Consider the following 15,723-nt stretch of genomic DNA (forward strand, 5'->3'; position numbering starts at 1 on the left):
TATGTATGTATGTATGTATGTATGTATGTATATGTATATATATATATATATATATATATATATATATATATATAATTTATAATGTCATAAATAGTATTTTAATTTATAATTTCACAATTAGAAAAAGGATTTATGAACATTTCGGAACAACGACAGATTTTAGGTAAGGGAAATAAAATATTAAACTCACCTTTAAAGCGTAAATAATTAAATATATTAACGACGGTAATTGCAAGTTTCAATATTTTTTTTCTGAGGCTTCGTACATTTTGACATTCATGCGTGCTATCAGTACATTCATTAAAAAATGTTTTTACAGAAAATCAGGCAATTTTCGCTTATTAATCTGATACGCTTGGTAGGTAGTACTTTCGTTATTAACTCAAAATAGAGCAAAAAATCTATAAATTAAATTAACACGTTTAAAATACATTCTGACTAGTTGGCTCAGTTGGATGTCGCATTTGTGTTTTACACTCTATAATAGTTTATTTAGCACAGGAAACTATTTTAAAAATTATTTGAAGTTCATAAATTTAGAAAAAAAATGTATTTACTACGTTATTATTTTATTGAAATACAATATTAGCGACATAATTTTTAATGGAACGCATTCGAGACAGAAGTTTAGATTTTCCTAACGTGGTTTCGCTGGTCGAAACTTTGTTGGATTGTTTCTCATACGAGCTACTAAATTGTGATGTGTAGAATAAATTATGAAAAATTTTGAATGAATGAAAATGACAACGTGGTTGTGAATTTTTGTAAGTAGTTGTAGATTTTCATAAATCATTTCATTTTTATGCTACTCAATGTTTGGTTGTCTTGAAGGAGCTTATATTGCTTTTTCATAAAACTGTTTGTAACTTAAATTGTTTCCTCATAATGAAACCAAATGACAAAAAATGTTCTCGTTAATCACAAAATACAAAAATATATTATAATAAAATAATTTTACTTACGATTATTGCAAACATTTTTAAGATGGGTTACAGATTTTTTATTGTTGACCACAATATAATTTTTGTTCGTCGGCAAATTTGTGAAAATAAATAATTTGGGGTGCGTGGTGGATGCAGGTCCGCCAGCAGGTCCCCACTCTATTGTTTCGCTGACAGCTTTATTTGGCTCATATCTTATTCATAGGCAAATTATTACCATATCTTTGCATGTTCTTATCTCTTTCTAATGCAATTCAGAACCATAAACTGACATAAAATATTATATTGTCGAGAATTCTTGATGTAGGCAATAAAAATGATTTTTTTTATATTTTTTTTTATTTAGATTATTTTTTTAGTTTTGTCTTTTGTTTGTGTAAGAATTTGTTGTGGGCAGATGCAAATTAATTTTCATAAAAATTGCTTAAACCGACATTGAAATTATCATGAAGATGACGGAAAAAACTTGTGTTTTTAATTCTATTGTTTTTGAATGTTTTAAATAAATTCCTAATAACTAAATTTTTAACACCCACATAACTCATTCTCATATACTACTTTCTTTTTTCAAACTTAATACTTTCAATAATTTTCAACAAATTTTTTTTAAATTAATTAGTGATAATTTAAAAGGGATAAAACTGGATGTCAAAGGAAGAGCTATTCAAATAAATATTTATCGATTAAAACTGAAAAGAGTAAGCAATTTTTTTTAAATACTTTTTCTGTAAATTTTTTCCAAAATTTAAAAATTGCAAATTTGTTTATATATTATTTCACATTTTGTACTTTTAGTTATACGAAGCAAGAAAACATTTGACGGAATTGGAGATAGATTTATTAACATTGCACAGAATTTAATTGCTTCAAGATTAGATGGAGTAATTTTCAACCGCACCAATATTTTGGCTTCTTTCCAAACTATTATATTACACTCTATAAATCTTTATTTTCATTAATTTTTTTTATTTTTATATGTACAAATATGTAGTTACTATTTTATAAATAATAGTAAATAATAATAATAAATATTTTTAACATCCACATAACTCATAAATAATAATAGTAATAATAAGTGTTAATAAAATTAATTTCTTTTGCAACAATACAATACTTCATTATCATATAAATATATAAGTGCATTTTTATTTATCGGTATATACTATTATTATTATTAAAAATTTATCTAGCGCTAGTTAATAAAACTCAAAAGCGTCATCTAGCATTAGATTTCAACAAAATTAAACAAGGGCCAAATAAGTAATAAAATCAGCCATAGCCGATTAAGAAAAAGAAACAAACATGATAACATAAATCGTTACATCGACCGTAACATAAAAATTGAAAAACTGACAAGTATGTGTTAATGTTAAACTAAACAAGATAGAAAAATTTATCCAAACATTAAAGAAAAATTCACACGTTAATTAATTAGTTAAAAATTAAACTATTTCATTACAATGTAAACATAAACGTTTTAAAGTTCTTTAAAGTTTTAAACTTGATCCATGGTCAACTTCCTTCGGATCCCTGAGTGTAGACGGCAATCCATTCCAGACAGTTGGTCTCCAGCAACCGCAAAGCTACGTGCACCGACACACAGCCTGGACTGTCAACATATTCAAATCGAACGACCTTAGGTGCACAGCTGTCTGACGCGGTCAATTCTTCTGAATTTTGTCATGCTGATACATTGGAGCATTACCATTAAGCATTTTATACATTAAACTTGTAGACTTTTCTTTTATCGACTGCCAACCAATGCAACCCTTTTCGTAAATTTAACGATTTCTTACTCATTAGTTCGTTTGGACATTGTTTTTAATAATTCATTTCATAGTTTCCTTATCCTGTTTAAACGCTGTCGACATGTGGTCCTTGTAGTATATTATGATGTTTTTGTTATCATTGCTATTTTCGTTGTTGTTATTTATTTGATTTTCTTTTCTTTGGATCACTTTTTTTATTAATGATCTTTTATAAACATTATTGATTCGGAGGTTGGAATTTTTAGTATTTTTTTATTTCTGTCTTCTACGTCTGTCTGATGAATATGTATAGGCACGGTTTACAAACGATGAAATTGTACTTTACAAGAATTTCTCGCAACTTTCACTTCTTCTTTTTTGAGGAGTTAGTGTAAACCAAAGTTTTAAATTCGGTATCACTGCCTTGAACTAAAACATCGAAAAATGGTAGTTTCTTGTCTTCTGCCTTTTCCATTGTAAATTTCAACTTTGATTTGTTGAAGTCTTCAAATGATTTTTTGATACGTTCAATGCTATCCTATATGACAAAAATGTGAAATAAAATAGTATATGTTATATATATATATATATATATATATATATATATATACGACATTACGTGTTAATGAAAGTATAAGAACAAGCCAGGACATTCAACGATTGCTGTTTATTGCTTGCATGTAGCATTCCATAGAGTTTATTTAATTTTGTGTATGGTTCGTTTCTACGGGTATCTTGAAATTTACAAATACTACCGCTGAAACGTGAATATGATTTTGTGTGTTGTTATCACGTTGCAAACGTTTTTGCAAAACGTAGTAGAGGAATTGAAGATGGTGCATGCGTTCCTACAAAGTGTCGTAATTTTAAAATCAAAGCTTAAATAATGATGCCAATTAGTGAAATAAGTTCATAGATCTGCACTGAGACAATTGGCGTGTTGTGGGTCAATTCAAAAAATAGTGCAATTGCAGCTGATGTAATTATGTTTGTCCAAAAAATTGCTAATGACAGAATGATGGTTTAATAAAACAGATAAAAAAATGTTGTCATTTTATAACGGAATATATATAGCTTAAAATATTTATTATATGCACCTATCCAGTTCAGCGTTTATATATGTTTTCATGGTTTCAGTATTTCATGAAGCTACATTCTAAACAAACTGGTCATTTAAAGTGGTAGATGTTTGACTAATAATATCAGCAATCACTAACGAATAGTTGAACTGCAAAATTAAAATTTATAATATGCAAGAAATGTTTCAAATGTGTAAGTAAGATATGCAAGTAATTTTTCAAAGGCAGTACAATACGACAATGCCGTACAATGTGTACAATGCAATACAATTCCTAAAGAGATACGATACCTAGGTCGTTGGTTCGTCATTAATATATCTGTTCGCAACATGCCAAGCGTTTGATTCAAACTAGTTTTGCAACCAAACATTAAGCAAATAATTCTACATAAAAACATTTTTTTAATGTCAGAGAAGGTTGGCGAAAAAATTCAAACAAATGAATGCGCTGATTAATTGAAGACAGCGCACCGACTCAGGCTTCTTTCAGGCGTGCGACCCACGGCGTGCGACCCACTGCATTCAGATATTGATGCGTGAAACAACGCCTGCCGCAATTAATATGTAATCTGCTTTCTTCTGAAATAAAATATGATAAATTGCACCATCATCCTGGCAAAGCCATAATTATTAGTGTTCTTATGGAGTGCATGCAGGCTGCACTTACATAGCAACCATGCTCTTTTCAGGGAGACAACGAGATTTTTGAAACTTATTGCATTTGGAAACAGTTGATAATGTAATGAATGAGTTCTGTTTGTTTAAATAATGGGGGATTCGTCGAATAAATTACTTCAGGCGCTCGTATAAATGCAAATGTGAAAGCAAATTCCTTTGTTTGAATTTAAATTTTTATGTACATTTGATGAAATGGTTTCAAACTTGGTTTTTGGTTGTTAATGCTAATGTTAATGCAACTGAATATTTTTTACTAGACATAAAAAATATCTATTTTTAAGTGCAAAATCAAAAAATCTAAAGAGCGGCTGAAATGTAGAAGACAATACACGACTCAAGATGCACGCACGCAATCATCAAACATAACGTCGGCATGGCTCTATTAATGCCTCACGTTCGCAAAACTATGAGCAATCATTATTTCGGATTATTTGAAAACATTTGTATTTTAAAAGTTGGCAATATTTGCTAGAAGGCTTTTCATGTTCGTAATCCTCAAAAAATATTTCAGAAAATAAATTTTTCAGAAAAATATTTTTTTAAATGTCATAAGCAGAATAAATTGTTTTTTTAAATATTTGTTTTAATCAGACAAATCAGTGAAGGCCAAACAACCAAAAATAAGTTGAACATTAGCTCAAAGTGTTAGCACATTCCTTCAAAATGTCACAAATACATTTGTACCCGTCTCTGAATTACAACAGCTCAACAATGAAAATTGGATATAGAGTTCCCTACCACAGTTATTCATCAGTAGAGACAACAATCCTGACGGTCATGCTCTCCTCCCTGTCCATCATTGGATCGATCGGCAACACCTTGGTCATCATCGTGTTCTGGTCAAAACATGAATCTCTCGTCTCCACGTTCTACATTCTGGTCCTCTCTGTGGTCGACCTCGTCACGTGTCTCTTCATCATCCCACTGACCATCATGATGGAGTTGTGGAGCTTCGAAGCCTGCGACCTCCTCTGCAAGACCTACCAGTTCCTTATCACATCCAGCATCCCATTCTCGGCCATGATCATGGTAGCAATCGCATTCGACAGGTTTTTTTTAATTTTATGTCAAAAATTAGCTTTATAATTTATTTGATGTGAAAAGATAGTTTCAGTTGGAAGATAACGAAAATGGTTGAATTCATTGTTTTGAATTTCGTTAACTGATTATTATTATTATCATCATCATAAGAATATTGAATAACAAAATGGGCTGTTTATGTTTTTGTTGATTTGGTTAAAATTATAAATTTCTTATCAAAAATAAATTTATTTATTTAACTATGTTTCATAAAAATTGCTTCGCTTTTTTCATTTAAAAACAAAATTAAAATAATAATAAATTAAAAGCCAGTTGAGCAACTTCTGTAAACAATATTTGATGTATTGATCGCTTTAAATGTTCAATGGCAGTTCTTTATAAATATATGATTTAATTGAAATTTTTTAAATTAAACTTGGCAGCGTGAGCAATTTTCTGAACTTATAAAATAGTCCCATCACAATATATGATACAATTAAGCAGTGGCGTTCCTAGGGCCTTTGAGGCCCGGGGCGGAAATATTTGTGATGCCTTTCATAAATAAATAATATGTATTACATATACATAGATATTATATGGTGGATGTAATGATTATCTGCTTGGTCGTTGAAGTCAGTGTCATCGAGTTCGAAAGCATACCATGCTGTTCATCCCAAAGACCATCATATGGTCTCTTATTTGATGCAATGGCAAAAAGAAATGGTAACATATGTCTATACCTCTGCCAAGAAATTCATCGACAAAAACTAACCACAGTCCATATTTTGTGGAAATTGATAGTCGCCGATGTCCAGAAAAGGATAAGGCATTTATTCTTTTTTTCATTTTTTAATTGGCTGATGATGCAGAAAATAAATGAAAAATGTTTTTATATTTTATGTTTTACGAAAATGCAATATACATAGAAACAAAACATTTACACATGTCAGTACACATATGCCACAAAATTTTGATTCAGCTAATCGAAAAATATATTAAAACTGTTTTTTACGAGATTTTGCATCAGAAAATATTTATATTGTTTCATCAAAGTTAATATTTCTCGCCACTGTGTTTTCAATTGATAGGATTGCTAAGCCATTAAGTCTTGCTTGACTCATTGTCGTACGAAGATAACTTTTAATCAGCTTCAATTTTGAAAAGCTTCTTTCGCAAGAAGAAATTGAAACGCACACTGTCAAAAAAATCTTTAAAGCTAAATATAAGTTTGGAACTGATTCGTGTAAATCAATTTCTATTATATAGGTTAACATTTTCAGTGCAGACCATTTTTTAACATCATCTTTCTCAATTTTCCCTGCTTGAAGATGACGTCTTAATCGTTTAATTTCGGGTATCATTTCATTTTCTTCTAGTTCATCAAACGTTTCTGTCAGATTTGGTATCAGCTTTGAAAGTTCTTCTATCTCCATTCCAATAAGATGTGATGATTGAATGGCTGCAAATTTTACATATACATTTTGCATTGATTCTATCCTTTTTCTAAGACCTTGATAAAAATTATCAAGTGACTGAAACATTGATCGTCTCAATTCCTGTTTCAACATTAAAGCTTCATCTTTACTTTCTTCTCCAGGCATAAGCTTTCTTTGACTTTTTCGACCCAATTTTTCTGTAGCTATTCCCATTTCTTCACAAATTCTTTAGAAAATATCAATGCATTTTCAACCAATTCATCGCGACTCTCATGCAGAAAAAGTTTTAAGGTATCTAATTTTTCAATGGTTTTATCTAAACCAATTCCTTCTGTTTGCAAGTATTTTTGAGTATGATTGACTTCCTCAAGAGTACTGCTCCAGAAATGAAGATAAGCAAGAAATTTGAAATTTTGAATATTTTTCATTAAAATTTGAGCTGAACCTCTCGTATCTACATTTTCTGATGGATCACATAATTTTTCTAAAGCCTGTACCAACTTGCTGAAATGATTCATTACAGGTTTCACCGCATGATATTGCTCTCTCCACCTGGTTCCTGCTAGCCTTTTTGCAGTGATCCCGACTATTTCTGACAATATATCCCATCCATGAGTTGATGAAGAAAAGAAGTTGTAAATGCTTTCAATTGTTCCTAAAAACGTTACACAACTTGGATTGCTTCCAAATGCGTGAACCCCGCTCAAGTTAAGTGAATGATTAGAACAAGGTACAAATAAAATTTTCTGATTTATTTGATGGATCCTGGCTTGTACCCCAGAATGAACACCTGACATTACCGAAGCATTGTCATAACCTTGGCTTCGACATAGGTTTATGTCCAAACCCTCTTCATCAATAATATTTACAATTCTTTGTGTGATATCAATAGCCTTCTTTCTGGCAAGAGGAAAAAATCCTAAAAATGATTCTCTTACCTCTACATTTTTGTTTTTTATATGAACATATCTAATAATCTCACTTAATTGGTCTTGGTGAGATATATCAGGTGTTGAATCAAACATTATCCCGTAATACTTTGCTTGCTTTACATCATCAATAATTTTCTGTTTCACAGTATCTCCCAATATAGAAATAAATTCATTCTGAATTTTAGGGAAAAGATATGAAATCGTGTTTCCTGCCTTGCTATGTTGGACCCTCACTAAATGTTCTTTTAAGACAGGGTCGTAGTGTGAAATTAATTCAACTAACTCTAAGAAATTGCCTATGTTGTTAGAAAAGTCATCTTCTCTGTGGCCTCGAAAAGGTAAATTTTGTTTTGCTAGAAACATGGTGACATCCAATAAGCGGTGTAAAATGTCATTCCATTTTTAAGTTTCTAGTTCTCGATTTTCTTGATGAACGGCATCAATGGTTTTATTAAGATTCAAACTTAGTTCTAATGTTTTCCATTTTTCATGATTGTTTAAGTGAATTTCAGAATTTTCGTGATGTGAAATCTCAGGGTTTAGTTTCCACCAATTATTAAACCCTGTAACAAATTTTGAAAAATCATTACTTTCTTTATCACAAGCAGCAAAACGTCGACAACAAAAGCAAAATAAACATTTTTTGGAAGGAGAATAAACCATCCACTTTCTGAGAACTTTTTCACCATTTGGAAGATGCTTGTAGAACCAATGCTTTGTCAACTGTCGAGTTTGACCCTTTGTTTGCTTCCCTACTCTTTGAACCACTCAAAATGAACCATTTTTGTTCTGGAAATATTCACTCTTTAGTTTTACTATACTGATTCTGATGTTATCTGATAACGGAATTGTCCAATTTCCCACATCACAAAATAAAAAAATATCATTTTCACTAGAAAAATTGATTTCATCCTCGCATTGTTGGTTTGACGTTTCAGTTTCGGTGGTTGTTTTTCCTTGGTCAGATTCTACGGTTGTATCTAAATCAGTCTGCTGACTTGATGAACTAGCAATAATGGATTCTGGTTTGGCAACTTGGTTAACAAATTTAAGCATTGATCCAGACAGAGCTTCGGTTTCATCCCTTCTACTTTTCAAAATTTTTCGTTTTTGTGCTCCACTTGGATGATGTCTTTTCATGATCACGTATCTATCTAAAAGTTGATAGTGTTTTAATTCTAATAATTTATTTTAACTTCAGGGCTTAAAATATAATTAAAAAAATTAAAAGTGAAAAAAAATGGTGTAACATCAGTCACGTAAACCGAGGAGAACAGATATCTGTCTTTACCTATCAACACTTTTTGTACCTTAGATTTAAACTAGTGAGTCAGTACCGGTGGGTGAAAGTATATTTTCTGTTTTTCTTACCTGAAAGATAGTAGTTATATTTAAACTTATTAAAGAAGAGATTGATAAATATATAAATAAAATTTAAAACTCACTTAATTATAAACCAAATGGAACAGACAACAAAAAAGTTTGAAAAAGCCGACTCGTCCAAAAACTATATCAATCAATCACATTCAAGTATAATGATGTCAATGTCCGACTAAAAATAGACGTGGATTACCAATTCGGTCAAGATTTTAAAAAAGCGTTTATTCTAACTAAGTATATGCATTACTACAGATTATTTATAAATAAATATATTAAAAAATCAAAACACAAAATCACGTCTATACACTTACTAAACAAATAAATTATTTAAAAATTTTCGTAATTGGCTTTTTGGAGGCCCCCTCCAAATTGGAGGCCCGGGGCGATCCGCCCCCCTCGCCCCCCCCCTCGGCACGCCAGTGCAATTAAGCGCGCATTATTTTCAAGACTTTTTAATTGAAATCTTTGACGGTGAACGTATAGTTATTACATGCTCAATTTACTTGTCGGCAGATATATAGGGGTGCTTGGACTTTAGTTCAATGTTCATAATGTTCATAACGTTCACCATGTTCACAATGTTCATAATGTCCGTAAATTTATGGGCGTCAAACGGCAAATGATATTGTAAATCCCATCTGGAGTTTATTAATCTGGAAAATATTATAAAATTAATTTTCCAATATTTTTTAAATTAAAAATTTTAACAAATTAAAAAACTTTTCAAGTTTTGAACATTTTTTCTTTTTCTTTTTGGATTTGACTAATTTTTCTTGCAATAACATTAAATTATATTTAGCACATTTTAAATAAACTTTGTTTGACCCTTTTGTCGTACGGCGTGATTCCAAACGCCCCGCTGTGCACCAGCACCTGCACTGCTTAGATTCTTTGTTCACGGAAATAATGAAAGTGAGAGATCTGTCGCCATAAAACGTTTTCACTAGCACATAGATGTAATAAAATTATATTTTAAACGTTTGATTTGTGAAAGAAGTACATTGTAACAATTGGAATTGGACAGGTACTTCGCCATCTGCCACCCACTTTCCAGGATGGGGAAGAATGCAGGCGCCGTCAGCAGGGTTAGTCTGCCTTTCATAATTTTCATCTCATTCAAAAATGTCTTACTTCGTTTTGTGTGATTTTTTATTATTCATCCATCACGTATCTTCATTGTTTAATGTAAATTTTGAAAAATGTTTAAGTCACATAAAATTTATAATTGATCTAAATGTAATTATGTTCACAGAGAACATAATGTTGAATACTTTGAAAACAGATTATATGTTTAAAAAATATTCTTTTTATTAAAAATATTTTTTTTTTATGAAAATTGTCATGAAAAGCAAACATTTGAAGCATCACGTAGCTGGTGCTTAATGTATTTTATATATTTGTTCAAGACGTGAGGGCTCCGTTATGTGGCGCTCGGTTCATGTGCTACCTACGATGTTGCATTCATTTCCTCCTGACGCTTATTTACTGACACTAATGTAGAAGGACATTTTCACATGAACACGCTCAGCGAATCACATACACACGCACACAAACACGTAAAATCGCTCGCAATCGCCTGGAAATACACCCATTTCATGTTCACAAACATACATGCATAGATGTGAGCATGCAATCACATAATGAAAAAATGCATCCACATATAAAAACAGGTTTGCTAAAATTAGTGCATACACAAAATATGCACATACAATTCAAACATAAATAGTTTTGTACTATAAAATACCTACCCTCAAAAACATACAAACATTTGTTTGCAATGCTTGTTATTAATTCTTGCAAGAAATGTATACTTTTTTATGAATGCCACAATAGGATATTGTTTTCATTGGTCATCCAATTGAAAAATGCCAAGTTTTCAAAACTTCAAATTCAAAACAAAATTTCAGAAAAATCAATTAGTAAAAAATGAAAATACTTAAACCAGGTTTTAATTATTAAAAAATTGTTAAATGGTTAGCGTGTAAAGTTCATGTTTACGTAACTTTGTAACTACATTTATCAGTAGGCAATTCAAAATCTCTATGAAAAACAACTTGAAAAAATTCAATGAACAGTCTGTAACGAAAAAAAGCTTAAGTGATTTTGCATTTGCAAAGTTGTAATGGAAATTATCGAAATTGATTGATTCTACCAGCTCCTTTTTTATGCTTAGCTATTTTTTTTAACTATTTTTAGTCAGGCAAACGATTTTGTCCAATTGAAGCTCTTAAATACGTTGAAATGAGTTATAGTTCTTTTAACGAACGCTCATTGCTTGCAGTTGGTACAAGGATTGATACAGAGATCGTCAGCATAATTTTCAAAGCTATCTACAAATTTGGAAATATGTTACTGCCTAATGTAAAATAATGAATGACAATAATTTGAGCAAACAGCAATGGTAAGATATCTGAAAAACTCTACAGCGTCGGGTTGCCATGAACTAATTAATTACCCGCTAGTGTAAAATAACTACAAATATTAGCATTTGATTGGCTTTTTACAGTTGTCCTAATATTTTTTCATGGAAAACATTGTTATAAAGTATTAATGAATCAAAGGTTACTAAAGTTTATGTATATCTAAAAAAGACGTAAATCAAATTTGAACCGGACTTGTGTTTGTGTTTGAACCCCAGACTAACCAACCTTATTTTTGTGCAAATTAACTAACTTAGCTAAAAATTTGGGAAAAACTGTGCACTGGTTGTTAAAAGGCGCAAACGTTTCATCATTTTCATCAAGAAGGCAGTTTTATCTTTGAACATGATAAACTGTCAAATGATGAAGATGACGGCCATGATGTTGATGATGATGGTGATGATGATGGTGATGATGATGGTGGGGATAATGATGATGACGACAAGGATTAGAATTGAACTAGCTCACTCTGGATCACTTTACAATGATCACCTCGACACCTTCACAATTAATTATAATTTTCTCACAGCACTACACGCTCTTGTTGATGCTTGATTTTTCGTTAAATGAGTTAATAGATAAATTAAGACTGCTGCTAGCACCATCACCAATCTTTCTAGTAAGGCCAATTTTTTTAGTAGAAAAGGAACAGGAAAATGATAAGATGTTTACCCTCTGTCTTTTGGCTACACTGTTGCTCATTTGTAGGCCTTGACATAGTTTCTTTCAAAAATTATATTTAAAATTAATGATCCCATTTGGTTTTTGCTGTAGTTTCAACGATCCATTAAAGTTTTATCAATAACTTAAACGATTTTATGTCGAGTAATTTTACTTGAAAACATAAAAAAACATGAAAAAGTAAACTTTAATTATGTTTAAATAATTTTCAGCCGTTCTATGACCTCCATGTAAACATTTTATATTTTGCAGTTTCCAAAATTATTAAATAAAAACGTTTTAGGCGTGTTCAAAACCGGTTCAACGTCCAAATCACAATGGTAAACACATCTATTTTAAAAATTTACTCACTGAATTGATGCGTTTAATCTTTTGTTTAAATTGTAGCGTGAAGCTGATTCAATGGAGTATATCAAATGTTTGCTTTATTCGTTTATTAAACAATATGATATGTTTCAATCAGCAATGGTATGTTTGAAATGAAAACTTGATGACCATTGGAGCTACAAATTGTGCTGAGACGCCAAGATATTTATGGTTGAATCGCTGCGCAAGTCATAAAGCATGTAAGTGACTGACCTTTTTGTTAACTGGTCCGCTTATTTAATTAGCGGAGGGTTGGACGAGTTGCTAGCCATAAATAATCTCTATAATGGAAAACTATGTGGAGCACAGAGTGTGTTGCATATAATTTGGAAGTTTTGAATCTACTTTCGCTAGAACAAATTTTCAATTTTGATTAAAAACATCAAGGCAAACAATGTTAACATGTTTAAAAAATGTAAGATGTAAAATGTAGCGAAGAAAAAAACTAACATTTGGGCGGTTGAAAAGCTGTTGCCTGTAGAATCGGTGACAAAATTAAACAACGTTTTAGTAGCTTTTTGGAACGGTAAATCCCTACATGGCAGTGAAGTTTTCAATGGAATCAGCTATAAACAAAGTGACTTTGCAAAATATTTTGTCTTCATTTAATCTTGAATGCGCTTACTTCAATCGTAAAGCATGTGTGTATAATTTTTTTATGTTATGAAAATGCATGAGTCACATATTCGCATGTGCATTTTAAACATTTTTTAATTTGTGTAAACATTTGTATTTAAATTTAAAAAATATGTTTAAATAAAGGCGATTATCAATTTTAATGAAAAGTGAAACAGCATCATTCCAGAAACCTATTAAACTTTTTTTAGATATCCTATATTTAAAGAAACAAGAAATTTTAAAATTTGTAAAAAAACTTTGTCAACAATGAAATTGACAAAAAAAAAAATATCCATGTCAAGAAAAAATATCCATGTCGTTTCACTGGGCGTTTTGCTCAAAAAATTTCGTTCCATGTTCTGGCAATAAAATTATTTCATTTTTTTGTAAAAGTTTTCAATGAACCTGCAAAAATTAGACTAACGTTTCAAGACATTGAAAAGAAACAAATTTAACTTGAAATGTAAAATGTTAATACTTTTCACCCAATGGTTGGACTGAGCAATTGAGCAGTTTTGTTGAAATTTAAAAAAAAATATCATGAAACAAAAGTTCTATTCATTTAAAAAATTTATTATTTGGTCAGCAGAATAATTTGCATAGCCAAATCTGACAGGCAAGGTTGTTTCAGGAGCAGAATATATTTCCATCCAACAAACGTCTCCTTACATTCTTTTCATTGCAGGTTGTAAAAATTTAATCGGACTTGCCCGTTCCTATTTGTGACCCTGCTCCATGTTTTATCCATGTACGTACATATGCATGCATATATGCCCTGCACAGCCGGTCTGCGCGTGAATTGCTGATGTCACGAAAAGTGACCTTATTTTTACAATTGAGATTTCCAATTCACGTAGTTAAACAAAAAACTTTTTGCAAAAAAAAATGTAAGTGTTGTTGAAAGTTTTTCGTTAATGACCCAGAAAAAAACTAATTACTTGATCGATTTCTTTGAATGACGTTTCGTGCGAACTGTAAAAATACACACGCGCATTAATTTTTGTACTGAAATCAATCCATAGAGCTGCAATTTTGATGATTTACAATTTAAAGGTATTAAAACAATCGCGACAACCTTGAACTCTCATTCACGTAAATTGTCTCGTTATATATGGCAACGGCTTACTTACATTTTGTTAACTCACCAAGTGTATACGTACAAAACAACAAGCCAACATGAAAAGTTTTTAAATTCTGATTGAATGTAGAAACATGTATTTCATTGTAAAAAAAATTTCACTGATTATTTGTAAAACTAAATTTAAGCAAAATTATAAATTATTTGTAATGGTGCTGAAGCAGTTAAAGAAAATTTAATCAGATTTTGTCGTCAAATTAATTTATTTACGACACTTGAAAGTATATTACCATTTTTCCCCCCAAAAAATTATTAAAAAATTTCAACCATACAAACTTGGATTTACATGACAAAACATTTAGTGCACTTTGGAAAATATTAGGGAACTGGTTATTTGTTATAAAAACAAATAAATAAATAAAATGCAACTATAACCCGATAACCGATAAACGATTTTAATGACAAATTGGTATTTTTTTAAAAAACGTGTATAGCTGGGGCCTTCACTAATTTGACTAGCCAATCTACTAAGCCCATCAAGTCCTTCGGGGATGCTTTAACAAGATGTTCATCGTGCACTCCTGTGCGTTTCAGACTCTCGTTTTACTGTTATAGAAAAGACCTTTTTTTAACTCTTCCAAACGAATTGTTGAATGAGAAAAATGAATATATATTTTCAAGTGTCGGAAAAAAGGTGACGACAAATGTATCTTACTTATCTGATTACCTTCTTGCTAAATTTAAGCTGCGTTTAGCACAGTTGACAAACAGTGTTCAGTGATTTCAGACACACAAGCGTAACAGATGACGTCTGCCACAGCCGCTGCTGCGATTTTGCTTGCGACAAGTTTTGGCATCTATTGTGAAAATTTTCAAGCCTCAGTTTTGAGCCCTTGTACCTTAGCTATAGCTATGGCACCTGAAACTAGAAATGGTAAACATCATTTTGAGGCCTTGAATTTTATTGAATTTTAAGTTATATTACAATTCTGGAATGCCGTTCCACATATTTCTAACCTAGATTATTAATGTGAGAAGTAAGTTAGGATTTTTAGAGGACGCCATATCGCTAATTATTTCAAAATAAATTTATCGGATGACAATAACAACGTGACTATAATTGAGTACCTTAATATTTAATTTTAAAATCATTTAGCAAATTTTAAATGCAGAATAACAACAAAAGTCATGATAGAAAAAATCTCAAGTTACGAATTGAAGTATCTCAGCGATAATAATTAGGGTAAAGGTATCAAGTTTTATTTCAATTTTTGGACAAATAATTTTTAGCTTATGTATGAGATTCTGAGATTCAATGAATAACTTAAACAAACAAACGGTAAAAGC

The 15,723-nt window shown here is 30.9% G+C and overlaps 1 protein-coding gene across 1 annotated transcript; it reads left to right on the forward strand.

Annotated features, from left to right (window-relative positions):
* Positions 1 to 4,469: 4,469 nt before the first annotated feature.
* HELRODRAFT_189028 (hypothetical protein) lies at positions 4,470 to 10,535 on the forward strand. Its single transcript, XM_009024833.1, has 3 exons — positions 4,470 to 4,585; positions 5,037 to 5,494; positions 10,238 to 10,535. Exons 2-3 carry the CDS (start codon positions 5,109 to 5,111, stop codon positions 10,356 to 10,358), a joined length of 507 nt encoding a protein of 168 aa, XP_009023081.1. The 5' UTR covers positions 4,470 to 4,585; positions 5,037 to 5,108; the 3' UTR covers positions 10,359 to 10,535.
* Positions 10,536 to 15,723: the final 5,188 nt, after the last annotated feature.

Source organism: Helobdella robusta (genome assembly GCF_000326865.2).
Source record: "Helobdella robusta unplaced genomic scaffold HELROscaffold_4, whole genome shotgun sequence".
NCBI classification, from domain to species: Eukaryota; Metazoa; Annelida; class Clitellata; order Rhynchobdellida; family Glossiphoniidae; genus Helobdella; species Helobdella robusta.